This window comes from Typopeltis vanoorti, chromosome 11 (assembly GCF_054136105.1).
Source record: "Typopeltis vanoorti isolate ZY-2024b chromosome 11, IOZ_Tvanoo_1.0, whole genome shotgun sequence".
Taxonomy (NCBI): Eukaryota; Metazoa; Arthropoda; class Arachnida; order Uropygi; family Thelyphonidae; genus Typopeltis; species Typopeltis vanoorti.
The window spans coordinates 73,546,462-73,571,234 of record NC_143559.1 but is presented as its reverse complement, the minus strand read 5'-3'; the positions used below and the strand labels follow the sequence as shown (position 1 = coordinate 73,571,234).

General features: G+C 33.6%; 1 protein-coding gene across 1 annotated transcript in view; it reads left to right on the top strand.

Moving 5' to 3' along the window:
- Positions 1-24,773, top strand: part of Spt6 (transcription elongation factor Spt6) — a 651,062-nt gene that overhangs the window by 352,321 nt on the left and 273,968 nt on the right. Inside the window, exons 24-25 of the mRNA XM_090401053.1 lie at positions 17,086-17,162; positions 20,438-20,573. Coding sequence (XP_090257179.1) covers positions 17,086-17,162; positions 20,438-20,573 — 213 coding nt within the window. The remainder of the gene's footprint in view (positions 1-17,085; positions 17,163-20,437; positions 20,574-24,773) is intronic.

The following is a 24,773-nucleotide window of genomic DNA, read 5'->3' as shown; positions in this document are numbered from 1 at the left end:
GGGAAGAACACTGGTTACATCCAGTCTGATATTGTTGGGAAGGTTGTGGATACCATGTTCTACCTGTTAATTGAAAGATGTATGTTTATATACAGGATATTTTCATAATATTAATCCTACCTTTCTGCGCCATTGTTAATATATAGGATTTTTATTTATTTTAATTAATCTCTGTTTCTAACAATTATTTTTATATTTTCCGAGTGTCCCTATATTATTGCACAAGGGTTCACTCCGATTGGTGCAGTGACCTCTTTTTTACTATTGCTTTCAGAATCCAAATAAATCACTGACTCAAGACCAAAATACAAAATAAACACATTTAATAAAACAAAAACAATATATATACACTTCAAACAAACTTTACATAACTACAACTAACTATAGAATTAATTGGATCCAAGGCCTTTTTAAAAATAAACTTACACTTAAGACTAGACTAAACACTTTCTTTGCACAATGACAAAATGTTCATAGTCAGTTTCTCTCTCTCTGTCAAGGCCCTTTTCCAAAGATATATGACTTTATTCTTCATATTCATATGATCCTTTCTCATCACTCATGTGGTGCACATTAATTCTTCCTGACTTAATTCTGTCTTCTTTTTAGTAGAAATAACAGTTAGATTCGGCATCCTTAATACAGATGAAACTTCCTAATCAGAGTTTTCTCAAACATTCCTTTAGAACGTAAATAGCAATTTCTTCTTTTATTCACTAATGCTTATTGACAGTCTTATCTTTAAAAAAAGAAAGTCTTATCTTTCACTTTAAAAAAACTTACAGTTCTATGATTCCCTTTTTGGAATCTACTACTAATCTTCCAATATTAGCATTTCCTCCAATATTCCTTTTAAAACGTCTATAGCAATATTTCCCTTTTATTTGCCAATACTTATTCCACATTAAAACTTCATAGTTCCGCAATTCCTTTTTCTTAATATACTATCAATTTTCCTCCAACTCTCACATAAAAAAACCTAATTTCCTCTGAATCTAAATGTCTGCTGGCCTGTGTTCTAATTTTCCTTCCGAACGCTATCTTGTTTATTCCCGTTACTGTGATACTGAACGCTTTCCTTGTCAGCTATCAATCACACATCAAACTTCTCAGCGAGCATGCACGCTCCATGAAAGTGGCGTGCATGTTGTACCATGTTGTCTCCGTTAGCGACAAGAGAATGTCTTCATAAAACACAACACTTGATATTTTATAATACTATAAAATTTTTTAAAGTAATGCAGATATCAAATCCAGTAATACATCAAATTTTTTAACTGTTTTACATATCACTTTGACAAAATAATTTCAATAACGGGCACATCACAAGTGCCAACAATGCATGTTATGAAACTAAAACTAATAAACATACTAACATAAACAATACGTAAAAATATTCAGAATTTTAAATTATGATTATTTTTACATACCTGTATCATTATTTCTTCAGAAGGTATTTTCAGTGTTAAGGTGAAGTTGTGGTTGAGTGCTTCAGGATAAGGGAAGACGAGTTTATTACCATGTTGAGCAGTAGTTGAGGTTCGGAGGCAGAGTTCTTTTTTAGACTTTCAAATTTTTTAATGTGCAGACATCGTATTTTATTAAATTCTTTCTCTGCTGAAGCACTCGAGAGGTCGGAGAGGATTGTCGAAAGGTCGTCGTTCAGTGGTATTAAGCTCTTCCTCTAACGCAGGAATAGCCTCCTTGGTGTCGGCCAAGAGCTGTAATAAGGTATTATAGTTTATAAAGTTTTTTAATTAATATTTTAGTATGTTGTCATTTTCTAAAAAATATAAAGTCATGTGTAACCAACGTATAAGTTTATCTACAAGAATTACGATCATTCATGGTATTGATTTAAGAATTTATTCTCCATTCCATTGTTTAAGTAGGGAATAGAAAAAATCCTATGAGATGGATCATTATCCAGTGACACCATTCTTTCACATGTGCTTCATCACAGGTCACAATGGAAAATAGATCAGGCTGACTTATATTTATTTTCATCCTTAGTAGAATGTAATTTTGCAGTAGTCAGCTAAGCAGTAAATCATGCCTTGATGTAAAAATTACATTTCACAGTTCATCGTTATACACTTTTGTTCCTCTGCCTAAATATGCATGGGAATGATTGCTCATGGAGCCAGCATCTGTTATCGCATAACACTATAGGAGGCTTGATTTCCAAAATAAACTGCTTGGACTGAGAAGAAATTTGAAAATATTTATCAAAAAAGTCATAAATATTTAAAAAAATTTTTGTTATCTTTTTTAAATGAACAATTTTTGGTAAATGTGTTAAGGAAAGCTTTTTTGTTGTTACACCTTCTGCACTATCCTGGAGGAAATTGTAACCACTTTTTTTTTATGTTGCACATGATTTGCATTCTGATAGTGGTCTACAGCCTGGTGGGGAATTTATAGTAACTTAGGATCTTCTAGAGAAGGGGAGGGGAGTCAAGCGGTTCGTTGCCTCTACTGCCTTACTGCATTTTTAGTATTCTTCTGCTTGTGTATTTTTTGATTTTTCTTGCAAATCTTAATTGTTTTATTATGACTGAAGAAGCTATTGTTCTTTAATTCTAAAATAAAAGCTCCGTATTCTCACTGAATTTCTTTCTGTCTCTTCCTTTATACAAACCTACAGTGCTTATTTCCAAATATATTATTTACGCTCTGCAGTATTTGCAGCTGGAAATCATAAATGATAAAAACCTAGTTATCTCAACTTTAATTGCTTCCCAAAAACATTTTCCCTAATTGGAAAAAATACTAGTTAGATCCCCTAGGTGATGGTGGATGACTTTCATTGCTTATTAAAACACCTAACTTACTTATTGGAGGCCTAAATTTTCTGTTGCCTATTCTCAAAAACATTTTCCCTAATTGGAAAAAATACTAGTTAGATCCCCTAGGTGATGGTGGATGATTTCATTGCTTATTAAAACACCTAACTTACTTATTGGAGGCCTAAATTTTCTGTTGCCTATTTAGTTTTTAGATCATTCTCTCCAACTATGTACCAAAATAACAAATCCCCTTCAATACCATCATAGAGATAGTTACCATCTGTTTCTCAGCACGACCTCTTGTTACAGTGTTTACTACCTTGTGCTAACATTATCCAGGACAGCACTGATGATCTTATTTTGCAATTACAATCCCTCATTCTCTTTGTGGGTTTAAATGGCCATAACACTATGATAGTGCATATACTAATATTAAGGAAGGGTTGTTTGAACACATACTCCACCACAATAACCTCTCCCTCTTAGGAAGTAACACATTTCATATGCTTTCTTAAACATTCCCCACTAGTGATTTTGTGATTCCCACAATAATTGAACAAGGTATCCCTTGTTCAATTATTGTATCATTCATTTTCATACTGTTTAAGTGGGAAGCAGGAAATAATATGGCAGCAATCATTTTTCTACCTCTTGATTAATTGCATACTCTATCATGCATATCATATTGGGAAAATGGATTAGACTGGCTGAAATTAATTCTCATCCATAGGAGAATTCAGTGGCTTAAACTATGCATTTGAAGCAGTGACTCATGTTACAAAGTGTATAATACAACCTGCCACAACTATAGTAGGTACTCAAGTTGGTTTTCACCTTGCTTCCAACCATAGTAAAATTGTGAATTGACAGCAGCCAAGGTAGCTCAATATAAAACTTGGGCATTTTCCACAGATACCTCACCACAGAATTTAATTGCTTGAAAAAGTGCTCACACATAATACATTTTAAGTCATCAGAACCAAAAGAACCCTGAAATCGAATTTACATTTTAAATGTAAATTCAATTCTTTTAGACAAAATGAAGTCATTTGAAATCAAGACCTAAACTTTGAAACTCCTTTGTTAACTCAGAAGGAAACATAGACTCATTCAACCAGGGAGAGGTACACGGTGAAGTTACTAACTATTATAATAACGGAATTAACTCACGTAAATTGTTTTTTATTCATAGAATTTTCACCTGAGTATCACAGGCATCATCAGTACAAGTCTAATTAAACAATAACTGTTATATTCACAAAGTGCCACCTAAGTAGCTAAGGTTATATTTCCTAAATTTATTTAATTATTATTATTTTAAATTATTTAGTTATTTAATTATTAATTATCCAATTATATAATTAAATATATACAGGTAACCCTCGTATAATGCGGTTTCGATATAATGCGTTCTACAATTTCTAGTGACCCTTTATTTATTTTTTTTTTTTTTTCATATTTTTCACCGCGGGACTTAAAAATCAAATTTTATCTTCGTTAAATTTGTGTCTGCCCGTATCGTGCAATAGTATAAGTATCGAATTTAGTTTTATTGTATCACTGAATAAGGTACTGTACAGAAGGCTTTTGTAGTCTGTGTCATTCTCAACAAATAGTGCAATTAGAGACAGATGGAATAAAAACTGCACAAACTAATAAATTACATGTCCTCTCTCACAGAAACTAAGCTGTATAGACTTAAGCAAAACCATATGTTGCACCGAAACACAGTATCTAACTAAAAACTATTGTCCAATTTTTCAGTTATGAAATAAGTGTTTTTTTATTGCATTTGAAATTCTCGATGTCATTTGTTTGCCTGCCACCTCAAACGCAAATAAGAAGTCATAAAATTCAACCAAGGGTTGAAACGTTTGTGTTAGTTGAGCCAGTCAGTTTTGAGAAGTTCCATCGGAACGATAAATGACATCCTGTTGTGAATGTGTTAAAACTAATAGTGAATGTTTTTATGACAGTTTCAGATGTTATGGAATTTGATTGAAGAGAATTAGCTTTTCGACCCAACACTTGTCGGTTGCTTTTGTCTTTGGGTTGTGCGATCTTTTGTTAATACCGCACCAAAACGTCTTTATAGCTGCTGTCTTGTGTAAAACAAAATTCAACTTGTACGTATTGTAACAATTAAAAAAAAAACTTGAATAATTTATAAAAGCGTATAAAAGGATATCACCTGTAAATCGGGCACGCAATCTTTTGTTAATACCACACCAAAACGTCTTTATAGCTGCTGTCTTGTGTAAAACAAAATTCAGCTTGTGCGTATTGTAACAATTAAAAAAGAACTTGAATAATTTATAAGAATATAAAAGGATATCACCTGTAAATCGTTGACGTGCCAGCAAAATTCTCAGACGTGCCACCTCTGGTACGAGTGCCATATGTTCGCCATCTAGGATTTACTGTATAAAGTGTTTATTGTTGAAAATTGTCTTCGTTTCTGCCAGGAAAGCGCATTTAAAATCATAAGTGTGTTATTCTCAAGCTGAGCAGTTTATTTTCTGGTGAGTTACATAGATTTGTAATGCTTTTTTTTTTAATGTAAAAGTTTATTTTTATTGTAACGGCCACTAAAACTGCAACGAAAGGGGGAAAACCATTGAAAAACATTGAAGAGGAAATTCATTTCTCTCGAAGAAAAAATTAAAATCTTGGATCGGTTGAAAATTGGAGAAAAACCAGGAGTTGTTGCAAGGACTCTGAATTTAAATGAATCAACAAAATGAACATAAAATCCGAGAAAGTGTTATTGCTGGGTCAACACTAAGTGCAAAGCACATTGCTCATGTTCGCGATGTTCTAATAGAAAAAATGTAGAAATCTCTAATGATTTGGATAGAAGATTGCACTCAAAAGAAAATTCCTTTGGATGGACACCTTATTAAACAAAAAGCTCTCAAAGTTTATAAACATTTAAAAGAACTTGATCAAGATTCTTCAGAAGAAATCTCTCAGCATGGATTTTCTGCCAGTAAGGGTTGGTTTGAAAACTTTAAAAAGTGGTTTTCTTTGTATAATCTTAAAATCCAGGGAGATTCAGCATCAGCAGATGTTGAAGCTGCCCGTAAATACCCAGCAGAACTTTTAAAAATCATTAAAGAAGGTGGTTACAGTGCAGACAAGGTGTTCAATGCAGATGAATCTGAATTATATTGGAAAAAAATGCGAAAATGCACCTATATTTCAAAAAATGAAAGATCAGCTCCTGGATTCAAAGTTTCCAAAGATAGAATTACTCTACTGTTTTGTAGTAATGCATCAAGTGATTACCTGACAAAACCAATTTTTATTAACCGATCTGCAAATCCTCGTGCGATGAAAGGGCTCGAGTAGTCCATCCTACCTGTTTATTGGCGGGCCAACAAAAAGGCATGGGTTAGGTTACAGCTAGCATGTTTGAAAATTGGTTTTTCAGGTGTTTTGTACCCCGATGTAGAAAGTTACACAAAGAAAAAAGAATATGGACTTCAAAATTCTACTAATTTTAGGTAACGCACCAGGCCACCCAATAGATTTAAGCCATCCGAATATTAAAATAACTTTTTTTCCGCCTAATACTACTTCACTTATTCAACCACTTGACCAAGGAGTAATATCAACATTTAAGTCATATTATATTCAGTGAATATTTCAATTAATTTTGGAAAAAATGGAATCTAATCCAAACATGACACTGCCTCAAGCGTGGAAAGAGTTTTCAATATTGAATTGTGTAAAAATTGTTTCTCTGTCCATTAAGGAATTACAACCCTCTATGCTGAATGCTGGCTGGAAAAAAATATGGCCTGAAGCCGTAATGGAACAAAATTTCGTACCCCCAGTGGATGCCGAGCCACGTCGTATAATAAACGTCGCACACATTTTTGGTGGGAAGGGCTTTTGCGATATGGTTGAAAATGAAATTAGTGAATTAATTGATGGAGAAACAGATTTAAATGAGGAGGAACTGGTACAATTAATAGATGGTGGGGAAAGTTCTGCCGAAGATTCTGATTGTAATGAATCCTTTAAAGAATTCAGTTTAAAGAAATTAGCAGAAGGATTGGACTTGGCAAGAAAGTTAGGAAGTTATTTTACGGATAATGATCCCTCAATGGAATGCTCGGGAAAATTCACGAGACAATTGGATATTTGTTTAGCGCCATATTATGAACTTAATAAAAAATTGCAACATAGTGGAAAGCAAAGTCTTATTACTGACTTCTTGATGACTAAACCAGCCGAAGTATGCAATGAGAATTATACAAATGATGTCCAAGAGATTTCAAGTGGTGATGACCTCCGGCCACTTAAAGAACATCTATGAAATGTTATTTCTGAGGACAGGATGACGATTAAAATATGCGCTTTATTTTATTGTGTCTAAAACATTTATGCATTATGTGCAATGAAATTTATGTACAATTTGTAATTTTTATAATTTTATGCTACGTATTTGTTATAGTTTGTTTTCTTAACTTACATGAATCTGAATTAAATAAAAATATTGTTTTTGTTGGATATGTCATTGTTGTTTATATAATTAAAAAAAAAAAACGATTTCGGAACCTAACCTTACTTTTTCTATGTGATCTATGTCTTGTATAACGCGGCATTTCTATGGAACCTAACATCCACGTTATACGAGGGTTATATTTATACAATTATATGTTAGGAAAGATTTGCTGCTTTATAAAGTACTATCTTCCACAGGGGGAAAGACGTAGACCATTGGATCTGTTTAGGTTAGGGGAGTGAAGTAATGTTTCTTTGTATAGCCATTCTATTAGGAACTGACTTTTGTGAATGACTTGACTTTTGTCTTGTTCCATTGAACTCTATGTCTGGTGTTGATGGCATGTTCTGCAATTCCAGACTGTTCGGGTTCAAGGTACTGGATATATGACTGGTGTTCTTCTAATGAACCTGAGCAGATCTTCCTGTTTGTCCAAAATATGATAGCCCACACGAGCAGGGAATCTGGTAGACACCTGGATAGCTGAGATGTGGGAGCTTGTCCTTTGGAGACATTAGGAATGTAGAGATTTTTCTGACGGGTCAAAAAGCCACACAGATATTTAGTGGTTTTAGCACCTTAGCTATGCGTTCACTAATCCCTTGTACATAGGGGATAGGTATACATGTAGGTTCTTCTGTATTTGAAGAGGATGCTGGAGCACGACCACTTAAAGCTCTTTTTATGAAGGACTTATAGTCATTGGATATGAAGGAGGAATTAATATACTGTAATTCTTTTTGTAAAAGTTCTTCTGAAGAACAAAAGGAGTGGGCTCTATGAACTAGTGTTTTTATAGTACCTGTCTTTTGACTGGGATGGTGATGTGATTCGACCCATTAAAAAAATCTCCACATTCCTAATGTCTCCAAAGGACAAGCTCCTACATCTCAGCTATCCAGGTGTCTACCAGATTCCCTGCTTGTGTGGGTTATCATATTTCGGACAAACAGGAAGATCTGCTCAGGTCCGGTTAGAAGAACACCAGTAATATATCTGGTACCTTGAACCCGAACAGTCTGGAATTGCAGAACATGCCATCAACACCAGACATACAGTTAAGTGGAACAAGACAAAAGTCATTCACAAAAGTCGGTTCCTAATGGAACGATTATGCAAAGAAACATTACTTCGCTCCCCTAACCTATACAGATCTGATGGTCTACGTCTTTCCCCCTTGTGGGAGATAGTACTTTATAAAGCAGCAAATCTTTCTTAACATATAATTGTATACACACATGTATATATTTAATAATTAAATAAATTTAGGAAATTTAACCATAGCTACTTAGGTGGCACTTTGTGAATATAACAGTTATTGTTTAATTAGCCTTGTACCTGTACTGATGATGCCTGTGATACTCAGATGAAAATTCTACGAATAAAGAATGATTTACATGAGTTAATTCTGTTATTATAATAGCTAGTAATATGTCTACTCATGGTATTTCCTTACTGAAACTTATAGTGAACTTTGGAAGTTAGAGACAGTTTTGGAAAAGAAAAAAAAATCAGAAAAAAATGGAAAAGAAAATGGTGTGTATAAGTAGTTAAACAAAAGTCATGGAAAGACTTTAAGAAGGTGGAAGATAAATATTATTGATGTGGGAAAATGAAAAGCTTAAATAAAAGAAAGAGTACTATTTTTATGTTACTCTTTCTGTATTTCTTTCATTTGATGATAAAATTGACATGAAAATATTCTAGGTATCTGGAGTGAATTGCTTTGATGTTAAATGAAACAAGAAGTAATAGAATGGTGTTAATATTCAAAAGGAATGCATTTGGGAGTACAGAAAGCCTCATTTAAGAAGGGATCATGTTCCCAGCCCACTGTTCATAAAATGAATCATTTGTAAATTGAAGTAAAAGTTTAATGTATTTAAATGAAATTGGTTCCTTCAGTATGAATGGCTTCCCCAGCTGACTTTTCCATCAGCTTCATTTATTTCATTAAACAAGACTTGGTCTTGTCCATGACCACTGCTTGAGTTACAGGAATGTTTTGATTTATATTGTTAATCCATAGCAATAATAATTTGTTCATGTTTTCCCCTTAGTTCCCTCCTGTGTGTGAAAGCTTTATCTTATCTGAATTGGTTACTGTTGTTGAAAATGTTTAAGGTAATAATTTTATTGCTTTTCACACATCAGAATGAAACTTACCTGATTTGATGCATCAAATCGCTTCCATTTTTTACCTTCATGTGATATTCTGCTTTTCTTTTCTTTTTTTTTTTTAGCTGAGAAAGTCATTAAATCAGATCTATATTTAGATGACATTTTTAATTTATTGTTTAAATACCAATATTATTAGTAAAACTTTCACTTTTTTTAGCACTTTTTTTTTTAGTCCTCACAATGTAGTTTACGGGGGCCCAAAGTGTAGTTTTGTGATCTCTACCCATAATGCCATAGTATATAAAACAAAATAACAATTATGAAGGCTGTATAATATAAGCACGTACACACAAGAAAGATATTTAATTAGCCAAATATTTCGGTCTGAAAATTGCAGATCATCTTCAGTGGCAATACAAGAACAGTTTTAAAATACAAGGTAGAATACTAACAATAGATCATTTATAAATAGAACAGGTCGCGTGATGTTATATCACTAAGTATTAAAGAGAAATATTTTTAATCAGAGACATGATTGAATTAAAAATATTAATAATTTCAATAATTTTAAATAACATAAAATTAATATAAATTAATGACTTATCCTGATTAGACTTTCCCAGATTTTTGATACAGATATACAGTCATTCCGATTCAGATTAGGACGATGGAGTAAGGCCTCTATGCTTTCTTTGAATAAACGTTCAGTTGAGTTAACAGCTACTTATTCACCGATTAACAAATTATCTTCCCATTTTCCTTCTTCTAAAGACAAACGCTCAATTATGTCTCTTCCTGGAGTTTATCAAATTCCCTGCAACTGTGATCTCTCCTATTTTGGACAAACTGGATGCTCTCTAGAAAAAAGAATCCAAGAACATCAATCCTCCATTCATCACAACAAACCCAAAAAATCTGGATTGGCTCAGCACGGGATAGAAACTAACCACAACATCCTTTGGTCAAAAACTCGCCTCTTACATAGATCCCGCTATAAATTTGAACGTTTATTCAAAGAAAGCATAGAGGCCTTACTCTGTGCTAACTTTTTTTTTTTTTCTGTACTTTTCTGTACAAGTTTTGTACTTTTTTTCAGAACTCGAGGTTCTGAAAAAAGATTCTGGATTATTAGAGTAGATTTCATAGTACTCATCTATAAAAAATGGAAATTAAACAATGTGAGAATTACAGAAGACTTTCCTTGCTAAGGTTTCTGTGTAAGATTTATACAAGGCATGCTCGAAAAGACTAATGAAAATTCGAAGAGAAAGTTGGAAAAGAACAGCTTGTTCAGGCCAAATAGGGGTTGTCAGGATCAGATGTTCACTTTAAGACAAATAGTTGCAAAATCATGGAAATATCACAAGAATTGTGATATTTCCATGATTACCTATCTACAGAACTGAAGTTCTGTAGATAGGTAAAAGTCATTAACAAAGTGCTCAAAATGCTTAAATTCTATGCTGTAAATGGAACATGATGGAGAACGCTTCATTGTGCTTATGTAAGTCAATAATTACTACTGAAGGAGCTCCAGGAAGATGGTTTATGTAAAACATGCATATTTGTCTTAAACATGCAGGTTTAAGACATGGATGCACACTGTCTCCACTGTCATGCTTCATCTATCTGGATAACATTATGAAGGAAAGTAGCGTTGAACCTGATCCACTAACACTCTGCAGAATTCTTGTAAATTAAATAACTGCCATAATAAATTTAACATGACTATCATAATAAAAAAACAGAAATATGGAAAATTCATCTGCATTCCGAATGGAGAACCAAACAATTAAAATAGTTCATCGAGATAGGAACAGTATCTATTAAAAATGATAAATTAAACATGGAAAAAGTATAATCTTTTTGCCCTCAACACACAAGTCTTCTTGATAATAATGGAGAAAGTCACCAACTGCTTTGGAGACCCATGAATTAATTAGCAACTAGTATGAGTTCTTCCTTTTTCAAAGCAGATCTAGCCAACTTCACCTATCTATGGATACAATTCATGAAGTGGATTGAAAAAATATGTTGCTCTTGACATTTAGCATATTTGTTGAAGTGTGATATAGAGACCCACTTATATTTCATCTTTAGATCTATTTCCTCTTCTTATAGTTGAGTTATCAGTTTCCTCCCTTCAGATTTCCCTTCCAGTGCCAAATTATCCTAGGTTTGTGTATTTTTCTCCAGTTACTTCTGTTTTGTTTTTTTTAATTAAATACTAAATCAGTTGAGGTATTCTCAGAGAGAATACCTCAACAGACACTTTTCGAATTGGTGAATTGGAAGTGGAGGACCTCAACTTTGGCCTCCATGTTCTCCAGCTTTGACGCCCCTGGATTTCTTTGCATGAGGCTTCATAAAAACAAAGATTTATCGCCATTCGGAATGCAGATGAATTTTCCATATTTCTGTTTTTTTATTATGATAGTCATGCTAAATTTATTACGGCAGTTATTTAATTTACAAGAATTCTGCAGAGTGTTAGTGGATCAGGTTCAACGCTACTTTCCTTCATAATGTCATCCAGATAGATGAAGCATGACAGTGGAGACAGTGTGCATCCATGTCTTAAACCTGCATGTTTAAGATAAATATGCATATTGTGTCCTGCACTGCCAACTTAAAGAACGCATTCAGTTGGCAGTGCAGGACACAATTCCTCAAATGCTTCAAAATGTGTTTTGCAATGCTAAGGATAGATTTGAAATTTGCAGGGATACAGACGGAGCACATGTTGAAAGTTCTCAAAGATTTGACTTATGATTTATAAATCTATCTGTTTTTGTATCTTATTAGGTAATAAACATGAAATTGTGTAAGTTTTTAATAGATTTGTCTGATTTCATAGAAATAGATAGCTAATTCTGGGACACATGTATTCACTAGCATTGAGAACCAAATTAACATTATCTTTATTGGTTCTGTAATTATTATATTTTTGTCTTTGTTAATTTATAGAGAGCATATAGTTGATTTTGGAGAGAGAGAGAGAGAGAGAGAGAGAGATTTCTTTTAGGCAATGAAGCTTATGTAAGGATTTTAACCACATTGATCCTTATTTTGACAATATTTTGAGGCATCATAACATTGTTGCCTCAATGTGAATGTAGTGTTTTACACACAGCAAGAGGCCTGAAGTTGGAACTAAACAGGGCACTACCGCCAAGTTGTGGCTTATGCTAAGGACAAAGGACACGCGAGAAAAAGATTGTTGTAGATTGGCATATCTTTTGATACATTTTCCCTTTATTATTTGAAATTCTTTATGTGCAAATTTATCTGAAATATCAGAGAGAATACTGAAAAGTTTAGTATTCTCTCTGATATTTCAGATAAATTTGCACATAAAGAATTTCAAATAATAAAGGGAAAATGTATCAAAAGATATGCCAATCTACAACAATCTTTTTCTCACGTGTCCTTTGTCCTTAGCATAAGCCACAACTTGGCGGTAGTGCCCTGTTAAGTTCCAACTTCAGGCCTCTTGCATTCTTTCAAAATTTCTTTCGGCTTTCAAAATTCTTTTGGCTATTTCAAAATTTTATTCTCTCAAACAAAGAATAAAGAATAACTATATTTAAGTTAAACTTTTGTTTAACTTAAATATAAAGAGCCAATAGGCTTCACTTCGGCGATGTAACATTATTTAAATTAAGGGAGGTTGCCCTAGTTTGTACTATGTGCTTTGGCTTATGCTAGTATTCGCCGCTACTTTTATCATCGTCATCATCAAATTCCTGGCATGTACATTCAAGGGATGTACAGGATATGGTAGTACTACATGAAAAATTTACATCATTACTAACTTCCTATCTATAATTTTCCTCCAAATCAGTCTGTTACTTGTCAAGACTCTAACATTATCAGATCTTATATTTCTATCGTCTAAGGAACTTTGTACCGTATCAATCCACCTATATCTTGGTCTTCCTATGGGTCGTTTTGCTGCCAACATGGCAGAGAACACTTGTTTTGGTAATCTTTCCTCGCCCATTCTGTTTAAGTGACCATACCTCCTGAGATTAGCTCTGCTAACGCATTCCTGGATGCTAACAATGTCAAGTTCTTTCCTAATATCCTCGTTTTTAATATGATATTGCCATTGATGCCATCTGTTCATGCCTCTAATCTTTCTCAAGACTCTCATATCTTCGGTCTCTAGTCTTTGGTAAAGTGTTTTACTTCTGACCCAGCTCTCAGATCCATAAGTTAAAACTGGTTTGAACACTGTCTTGTATACAGCTAATTTAGTGTTGCAACTAATTTCTCTCTTATCTATATCAATTTTTCAATTGATTTCCTACCATACTAGCTTTGCTGATTCTGTTGTCTATTTCCATATATAATTTACCATCTTCACTAAAAATCGTGCCTAAGTAGCTGAAATATTTTACTTGTTCTATAGATTCTCCATTCACAATGTAGTTGATATTTTCAGTGTTTCTGCCTATTTTCATTGTCTTTGTCTTTTTATTGCTGACCTACATACCATATTTATAACAACAGTTATTCAATTTAGTCAGGGAATCTTCAAATTTGTAGCGGATTTATTTAGAAGTATGACATTGTCCTTATAAAACAGAGAGCTGACATTAACATCTCCAATTCTGATATCATGTTTAATACCACTTTACTTCATAATGTGATCCATATAGATAATGAATAACAGAGGGGATAATGTACATCCTTGTCTCACACCAGATTTAACATTAAACCATCTTCCTGTACTTTCTTCAATTCTGACTGCTGATTTACAACTCAAATAATGAATAAGTATTGTTTGATATAATGCCCCATTGACACCATATAACAGAGTGTTTTGAATTGCATCTATCTTGGCGCCTTGTCATATTCCTTTTCCAGATCGACAAAACTTAAATACAGATCTTTGTTATATTCCCATGCTTTCTCAACTATTTGTCGTAAAGTAAAGATCTGATCCTGGCAGCCTCTATGTGGCCTGAATTCAGCTTGTTCTTCACCAAGCTTTTCTTCCACAATTCTTCTCAACCGTTTCTCAAGTATAATGGCACAAATCTTGCCAGGAACACTCAGTAGGGAAATACCTCTGTAATTCTCACATTCAGTTTTATTTCCCTTTTTATATATGGGTGCTATTAGAGCTCTACTCCAATCATCAGGAATTCGTCCCTCTGTCCAGGCTTTCTGAACTATGCAGTGCAGCCACTGTAAGACTTTTATACCACCATACTCCAGCATTTCTGGTCAAATATCATCTACTCCTGCTGCCTTTCCCCATTTCAAGCCTTTGATGGCTTTTTCTACTTCAAGTATGGATATATATGCCTGTTGAGTGTTTTTTACCACTGTGCTATCACTGCTTGTTTCATTTAGCAATTTTTCTAAGTAATTACTCCATACTTCAAGGATATCTTTGTCTCCCATTTTCATGTCACCTTTATCATCTGTAACTCCTTTTACAACACTCTTTCCTCCATTTCTAACCTTCTTCAACAACCTCCAGAATATCTTACCACCTTCTTGATATTTATTTTCTATGTTGTTGCCAAAGTCCACCCATGACTTGTTTAGCTAGTTTTACACAGTGTTGAGCTTTCTTACATTTGTCTCTATATTCTCTGAGAGCACAAGCTAACTTATTTGCCAGGAACTTTTGATATGCTTTCTTCTTTTCCTTCACTGCCTCTTTAACTTCCTGTGTCTACCATGGAGTTCTGATTTTTCTATCCTTGCAGACAACCTCACCACATGCCTCTATGGCTGAATCAATCAGTGTTTTCTTCAAGGCTTGCCACTGAATCTCCAAGGTTTGGTTCCTGTTCTCAAACTCTTTCATTTTTTCTTCAATAATCTTTGTGTATTTTAGTCTACAGTTCACATCTGAGAGCAGCTCGACTTTTATTCGCTTTAAAACTTTCTTACATGTTATTCTTTTCAGTGTGAAATTCACTTTTATTCTGCTCAAGACTAAATAGTGATCACTTCCAATTTCAAACCCTCTGTACACTCTGGTGTCCTTACCAGGGAGAAAACATCACTATCAACAATAACATAGTCAATGAGACGTTTCTTATTTCTTGCCTCTTCTCTCCATGTGAATTTGTGCACATTTTTATGTTGGAACATGGTGTTAGTAATAACCAGTCCATGTCCTGAGCAGAACTTTAACAGGTATTTGCATTATTATTAGCTTTGATCTTTTCTCCAAATTTTCCTGAAATATTTTTGTATGTCTGACAGTCATTTCCTACTCTGCTATTTAGATCCTCAACAAGGACCAACTTTTCCTTTTTCATTGCGTCAGTTGCTTTTTCTAAAGCGTCAAAAAATTCCTCCACTTCTACCTTAGTAGAACCTTCTGGGGGACCATAGGCATAAATAAGTCTCATTGTCCAGTTCCCCATTCTGTTATTTGCCCACATCAATCGTCTTGAGACTGACTGTCATTCAAGAAGATTAGCCTCGTATTTAGTGTTGAATACTATAGCTACTCGTTCTTTTCCTTGATTGTCATTTCCTGAATATAACATTTTGTATTTATTGCTCAGAAAGATCTCACCAGTTTTTGTCTTTTTTGTTTCAGTCACCCCTATTATGTCGATCTGGTACTTATCTAATTCCTCAGCTAGCTCCATTTCTGTGCCATTCAGGATTCTTACGTTGATAGTACCAATCTTTAACTCTGGCGATGTTGAGTTGGGGTTTGTTTTCAGATTTGTTCCAGTAGCTGACTTTTCGCTGTTCGCCCTGGTTCCCTGGCGAAAACAATGGGGGCCTTGTTTAACCGGGCGATGCCCCAGCCAGCATGAATTTTTGGCATGTTGTACCATCATTTTCTATATTGGTTTAAGCCAATAAGAATACAGTTTGGTCAGCTAAATCCCAAATTGCCAGCCCATCCTCGTTCTTTCAGTATCCAGGTAGATACCCAACAGGGTGTACCACGAGAAGGTGAGTATTAGGTCAGAAGCCCTGGTCGGTTCTCCGCATTCCTTTAAAGGCTATGTGGAGGTCTCCTCAGTTATACAGCTTTGACCCTTATGCAACCGATACTTTTATAGTTTACTATATTCGGCATGAAACGCTTTGAGTTTCTTATTCGGTTTTGAAACAATGTGGGATTTAATACCCCCTTAATTTGAATAATGTTACATCACCGAAGTGAAGCCTACTTGCTCTTTATATTTAAGTAATTTAATGGGCGCACCTTTTTGACAACTCGTATAGCAAAGTATATAAGTTCTTTTCGCTATACCCTTAGTATTAATTTGTTGGTCTACCTACTCACTGATGAGACCTCAATAAAGGTCGAAACTGGTCTGGGTAGTGACCTCCCACTGTAATGTATAACAGCATACATCTCCTAGGAGATGTGTTTTACATTAGGGGAAATACTAAGAATAGTGATCAGAGCTTTACCCACCTTTGCTACAAGTTGCCCTTGTTTGTACTACATGCTTTGGTTTACGCTAATATTCGCCGATACTTTTATAGTTTACTATATTCGGCATGGAACTCTTTGATTCCGATCTTTGAGTTTCTTATTCGGTTTTGAAACAATGTGGGATTTAATATCCCCTTAATTTAAATGAAGACTTTTGTGTTATTTGAAAATATTCACCTTATATTAATTATTAACATACTTTGTTATTTGTTTTTTTATAACTATAGGAAGCTGATCTTCAAGCTCTGAAACGTCTCATTGCCAATAAAAAACCACATGTTATAACAGTTGGTGCTGAATCAAGGTATAGATTTATTGATAACATAATGTTTTATCAGTCATTTCTTATGAATGAAGTACATTAATAAGCTTATCACTTTTAAATTTTTAATAGTTAGATGGATATTTCTGGCCTTGTTGACTGAGTGGGGGGGTAGGCATATCCACTCACAAAACCAGCAGACTGTGGAATTTGAATCTCACCAGGGACATGGATGTTTTGTGAATGTCTTTAGGTGCAAGATGGATTTCATCACTAAGCATGCAATCACTATCCTTGGAGGAACCTGAAGTAGCCTGAAATATTTTTGATCTCTAGAGCAGTGTTTCAGATTATCTATCCCATAGTCAATGCCACAATACTGATACTAATCTGGTATAAGCAAACAACTTTTTTTGGATGGGATTTGCATTTAAAGAGGGGGGGGGGGGCAGAAAGGAATATGATTCTGCTAAGTTAATCTTGTGATGTCAGCTTTCAAACACATGTATCTTTTAAAACTAGCACTATCTTCTATATGAATGCTGCCCCCCCCCCACATGACAGCAAAAAATGCTTAAGCTAAAGGTAGGTTTTGATAGCTGCTAGAATCTGTGCTTTATTGCCAACAGGCTATGGCTCAGATACCAATGTGACATGAATGCTTGTTTAAATGTAAGTGGTAGATGAGTTTTATTACTCATTGTGAGACATTAACTTTCTCATTGGCAGTACTTGAAGCAGCATGAAAAGAAACTACTTGATCTTCTTGAGCATAGCTCTTTGATTTTTTTAACACTTCACCCACTCCCACACTACAGAGGTATGACAGATGGGGATTATATGAGGCTTATCTAGAAAGTAAGGTCCATTCAGCATTTACCACCAAATAAGATATGGGATGGAGGGGGGGGGGGTTGCACATGCGTAGTAGCATAGAGTGACTCATTAGCTAGTTGTTGACCATTTTACTTTCATTGCATCATTTGTTGTCTTCTACAAATAATTTATAATGAGTGCTATGATTAAAAAAAAAAAAAAATACAGCAGTTGCGAAGTTCATGGTGCAATATGGTTTTTGTTGGCAGAAAACAATAGTGCTGAAGAAATTCAACAACTGTGGGCCCAACATAATAAGTGACAGTAAGGTTAGGCATTGGTGTCGTTTGTTCATGGTGAAAAGTGCAGTGGCCAGCCGAGTGTCTGACATGATTTTTGTGGAAAGAGTGAACATGAAAATTCAATAGAATCGTTTTTCACAATTATGGAACTTTCTTTTGAATTCCCAGAAATTTCACTCACTCAGGAAATTATGACAGAAAAGCTAGGATATAAGAAATTGTGTGTCGGATGGGTCCTAAGAATGCTGACAATTGTGCATAAACAGCAGTGAGTGGAATCAGCTAAAAAAAATTGTAAGAGCTTTACAAAAAAAATGAAGGAAATTAACTTTTTTTTTATATTGTGATTGCTGACAAAATGTGGATTTTGTACACAAACATTGAGTCAAAACAGCAATCAATATAGTGACACCATTCATCATCTCTGACAGCAAAAAAAAATTTAAACAGGCACTGTTGGTCAAACAAAAATTATTGCCACTGTCTTCCAGGACTGAAAAGGGATCTTGCTTGTCTGTTTTCTTCAGCAAGGAACCACAATTAATGCTGATTTGCATTGTGAAATGCTGAAGAAATTCAGACAAGCAATTCAGAACAAAAGATGAGGAATGCTGTCATCAAGGATCATGCTTTTCCATGATAACATGCAAGTTCACACTGCAGCTTGAAAACTCTAACAAATTCAGAAGTTTGGGTGGGAACTTTTTTTTGACCTTCCATCTCAGCACTTTGGAACAAGATGAGGAACTGAGGAACAGCGTAACTCAGTGGTTGAACTAACTGGCAGCAAACTTTTTGATGCAGGTATGAAGAAGTTTTGCTATGATGCGAAAAATGCCTGAAAGTCAATGGCAACTATGGAAAAATAAAGTAATTGAAGCCTTTTGGCTCTTCATATATCTAATAATATATGTAGGTATTTTATCGTATAATAAAACTTTTTTTCTTCTCTTTCAGTTTTTTAAATTCTTGGACCTCAGAAAGTATTCCGGACATGCCTCTTACTTACATCCATCTTATGTTTGTTAATCACATAGCAATCATTTAATTAAACTTTCCAAGAAATTATATTCTTGTTTCACCCTTTATCCAAATTTCACATTAATTTCTTAGTAGTCATTAGCCTATATGCACAAGTGCCTAGTCTTAAAGGGTTAAACAAGAATATAAGTTCTTAGTAAATTTAATTTATAACCAAGTGAAAAAACTTTCTACATATCAATCATTACTACTTTAGAATGACACTGGCTCCCTTTACTAGTGAAACAGGTCAAAATCAAGAGCAGTTAGGAATACATCTCTTTTCCTTAGTTTTTTATATGGATACCTCAATTAATGAAGTGCTCCTCTGCATAAAATAAAAAAAAAAATGTGTTACAAATACTCAAAACTTTGTGATCTTTTAAAGTTGTGTCGTAACTTCATATGTCTTTATTTCATCTCTAGTGGGGGGGGGGGGACAACCAAGTTGATTTCATTCCAGAAAAACAGTCTTGCTTTTTCTCAAAAAAAAAAAAAAAAAACTTAAGACATATTTCCAAGCCTAAAAATTCCTTAATTTCATCTAAATGAAGAGGTTAAAAGAATGCTTTAAACCTGTAACCTGTACAATTAGGTCACACAAATGAACTGTTTTGCAAATTTTCAGTAATGAAAACATGAGTGCCTTTCTGTCTTTTATCTTGCAATTACCCTACTCTGCCATTAATCTCATCATACCATTAACCAATTAACAGAATTGAAACCTTGGAGACCACTTGACTTAAAGTGAACTGTTTTGCTTGGAATTTCACTTATGAAATATTTTTTTTAATATGTTAACATTTGAATTTATGTTTTTATTTTATTTTTATTTTTTTTGTTCACACGAGATATAAACATGAATTTCATATGCATGAAAAAAAATAAATTACATCTGTTCAGATTATAATGTGAAATCAATCCTGGCAATAAATTTATTACTAGAAAGAAATATTTGCAATCTGTTCTTCTTCAAATCAGTGGACAAAACAGTTTTATTGAAGTTTTTTAATTTTTATGAAAATGTTGCCGAAATTAATTTCACGCTATTGAAAATAATTTTGTTAAATATGTATAAAAAAAAATAATAATAAATTCTACAGATAACACATAAAATGTATTATGCATATCTTAACTGTTGGATTTTTATAAATGGCTGTAAATTTTTCTCCTTGTCAGGGAAGCTTTGATGATTATTGAAGATGTGAAATCTGTAGTGAATGACTTAGTGGAAACTGAACAAATGCCAGCAGTTGGAGTTGAATTAGTTGACAATGAACTAGCTGCTGTGTATATGAATTCAAGGAAAGGAGAAGTAAGTTATTATAAACCCCCCCCCCCCATTGGATTTATACAGTTTTTTTTTTCTGTATGTACTTGGTTGGATATGCAATTATTTAAAAATCAGTGTCTTAATGATTATTATTAATCATATCACCAAACCAAAACAGTTATTAATACTGCCAACTAATGTTACGTGATGAGATTTACTCAGTCAATAATATTTGCACTTTTTTAAATAAAATATCTAAAGCTTTTGGCATTTAATTTAAAGGATTGACAATCTGTTTATCCTAAAATATGTCACAAGCAATTTTTTTATTATTAAAAAAAAGTCTCAGCATTAAACTTAGCAAGCATCTAATAAACAACAAATTACGCAATAACTACAGTAATTAACTTTAATGAAAGTACAGATATTTCATACTGACAATAACAGTACATCATCAGTGCCATCATCATTAAAACAACAGTACATCATGACATTATCATTTGCTTACACTTCGATAAAGGATTAAACCAAGTATATAATTTCTTGGTACCTTTAATTTAATTTAAAACAAATCAAAGAATAGGAATACAAGGTAGATACAACAATTGGTTTACCAAACTTACAGCAACCAATTTTAATTGGTAAACTGATTGTTTTTTGTGCCTTGTATCCCTATTCTTTGATTTGCTTATTTCTGCACACTGATGATGTACTGTTATTTTCAGTATGAAATACCTGCTTTCATTCAAGTTACTATGGTATTTGTGTAATTTGTTGTTTATAGTTAAGCCACAGGCATCTTTAAAGATTAAGCACTTAATAGACTTCCATATCTTTGTGTCATTTTATGAAGAACGACTGTTTTTATTTAAATTTTGAGGACAAAAAGACAAAACTGTCTCTTTTATTGGGTGGGTGGGTGTGAGTGAAAATTAATAGTTCAAGTAATGCTTTTCATAGGCATCATTTGGGTCTCATTAATGGTAGGCATTTTGTTGACACCATGCTATATTTGTTAACTATAGTAGTTAATGAGAATTAATATCATATCAAACATGAGATGTCACCATCAGCTTAATAACTATAACCTGATGTAGCTTCTTTTTTTTATATTAAATTTTAGCAATTCAAACTTACTTCATGCATGATTTAGATGTTAATTCTTGATTTTTATTTTTACTTTGATTGTTATTCATACTCTTCTGTTTCGTTCTTATGTCTCCTGTTATTGTTTGCATTTATACTTTTCCATGTTTTCATTTTGTGTGTTTTATAAGTATAGTTCTTGTCCTTTCCTTTCCTGTGATTTTGATTTGTTTTATTTCCTGCTATTTTCTTTGTCTCGCAATTGTGACATCATTTACTAGGAAACTCTGTTCATTTCAGCTTTTACTATTTGCAATAGTGAGCTTAAAATGGCATTGTTTTTATGAGACTAAGGCCAAGACTTTTCTACAGTCCATTATAGTACTTCATTTCATTATAGTGTGCATCTACTGGAATGGCATTTTCCAGTGATGTTGTTTGAAGTTTAACATCTCCAATTCTAATATAAGGCCTATTGCCATTTTCTTTCATAATGTGCATCCTTGTCTTACTCCTGATTTTTCATCAAGCCATCTCCTTGTATTGCCTTCAATTATACTCTGACTGACAACTTAAATATAGACTATGTATTGCTCTGTATAATGTTCCATTCATCCTATGTACTTGTAGTGTTTGTAAAGATTTTCTGTAGTTACCTTGCCATTGCATTTTCCAAAACTACTAAAATTAAGTACAGATTATCATCATATTCTCATGAATTCTCAACTATTTGTCTTAAAGTGAAAATCTGATCTTGACAATCTCTGTTTGGCCTGAACCCAGCTTGTTCTTATCTAAGTTTCTCTCTCACAATCTTTCTCAACCTCTTTTCAAGAATACTTGCATAAATCTTACCTGGAACACTTCATAGAGAAATTCCTCTGTAATTCTCACATTGAACTTTAATTCCCTTTTTATACATGAATACTATGAGAGCTATGATACTATGAAAACAATTAAACCTCTAAACATAAAAAATATGATCTCTTAGCTCCCTTAAAAATCAAGAAATACAAGATAAATTTTTAAAGGAACTGGCACAATCCACTGCTGTTAATGTTCCTTATTCCACCAAGTATCCTTACCCTAAAGATGAGATTGAGGATAGATGGCAGAAATTTAAAGAGGGCATAAAAAAGGCAGTAAAACAAAAAAAAATTCCCAAATTTGAGAAGAAAATGAGTAAACCCTGGATGAATGACAAGATACTGAAAATGATGGAGGAAAGAATGAAACACAAAAATTGTCCTGAATACAAAGAACTTAAACAAGGATATCAGTAAAAAATGTAGGATTGCAAAAGAACTATGGCTCAATAACAAATGCAAGGAAATTTAACTTCTGGACAAAAAGCACAAAACCAGAAAACTTCATGAAAAAGTTAGGGAGCTAACTAACAAATCTTGAAAAAGGGTAGGCTCTCATTGCATTGAAGATACCAGTGGAAACATCCTAATGGAGAAAGACAAAATTAGGGATAGATGAGTAGAGTATTCAAAGGAACTCTACAATCATGATAGAATAGATAAGCCAATGCAAGAAGATTTGGAGGGGCCTACTATTCTTACCTGGGAAGTAACAAATGCCATTAGGAAACTGAAACTAGGAAAAGCTCCAGGAATGGATGGAATTATGGCAGAATATCTAAATAGATGATAAGGCTATAAGATCACCGACTGACATATGTAACAAAATATACGAAACTGGACACCTGCCAAAAGATTTTTAAGCACTCAATCTTCCTACCAATACCTAAAAAATCAAAGACAATCAAATATGAAGAAAACAGAACAATAGTCAGATAGCAAAAGTTATGCTATTCATCCTAGAAAGAAATAAACATAAAATCAAAATGGAAATTAATGAAACATAATCTGGTTTCCAGGAAAATAAAAGAACTAGAGGAGGACTCTTCAACATTAGAACTATTATAGAAAGATATCTGGAGAAGCAGAAAGAAGTCTACTTATGTGTTATTGAGTATACAAAGGCCTTTGACAATATACAACATGAACAACTAATCAAATGCATCAGAAATTTAGGAGTAGATGATAAAGATACCAGATTGCTGATAAATCTATATTGGGGGCAAACTGCCTCAATAAAAATATCAGGAGAAATCTAGGAGGAATTCCCAGTAAAGAAAGGTGTCAGACAAGGCTGTGTTCTTTCTCTTATATTGTTTAACCTCTATACTGAAAATATCTTCCAGCAAGTAGAAGAATTTAAAGGAGTCGGCATAGGAGGCAGGAATATAAACAACTTAAGATATGCAGATGATACAGTACTGCTAGCTGAAAATAAAAAAAAAAAATCTTCAAAACCTACTAGAAGAGATGCTGAAGCTAAGTGAAAAATATGGTTAATTTCAACTTTAAAAAAACCAAAACCATGCAGGTAACAAGAGAAAATACGAAAATACCTGATATAAATATTAAGATCAGAGAAAATACTTTAGATCAAGTAGAGAGTTATATATATTTGGGTCAACTAATTACAGAGAATGGAAAGTGTGATAAGGAAATATTAAGAAGAATAGAAATTGCTAGATCTTCATTAGCATGAAAAACATTCTGACCTCAAGGGAAATTCACACAAAAACAAGAATTAGGCTATTCAAATGCTACGTATGGTCAACACTGCTATATGGAGCAGAAACCTGGACAATATCAAAATATTGTGAAAATAGACTAAAAGCCCTTTGAGATGTGGATCCTCAGAAGAATTCTTAGAGTCCCATGGACTGCCAAAAAAACTAATTTAGAAATATTAGAGGTGATTGGAGAAGATAGGAATCTGTTGAAAACCATTAAGAAAAGGAAAACCACCTACCTTGGTCACATACTAAGGCTTGAATCCCTGCAAAAAACACTTCTAGGAGAAATGATACAAGGAAAAAGAAATGGAAGACAAAGAACAGATTGGATGGGAAATATTAAGGACTGGACCTTTTTGTCCTATGAAGAATAAGTACAAAACCGTACATGGTGAAAGCTCATGGTAATCAACCTCCTGGAAGGAGATGACATCTGACAAGACTATGAGAGCTCTACTCCAGTCTGGAATTCGATCTCCTGGCCAGGCCTTCTGAATTATGCAGTGTAGCCACTGCAAAACTTTTATAACCTCTATACCTAAGCATTTCTGGTCAGTTAT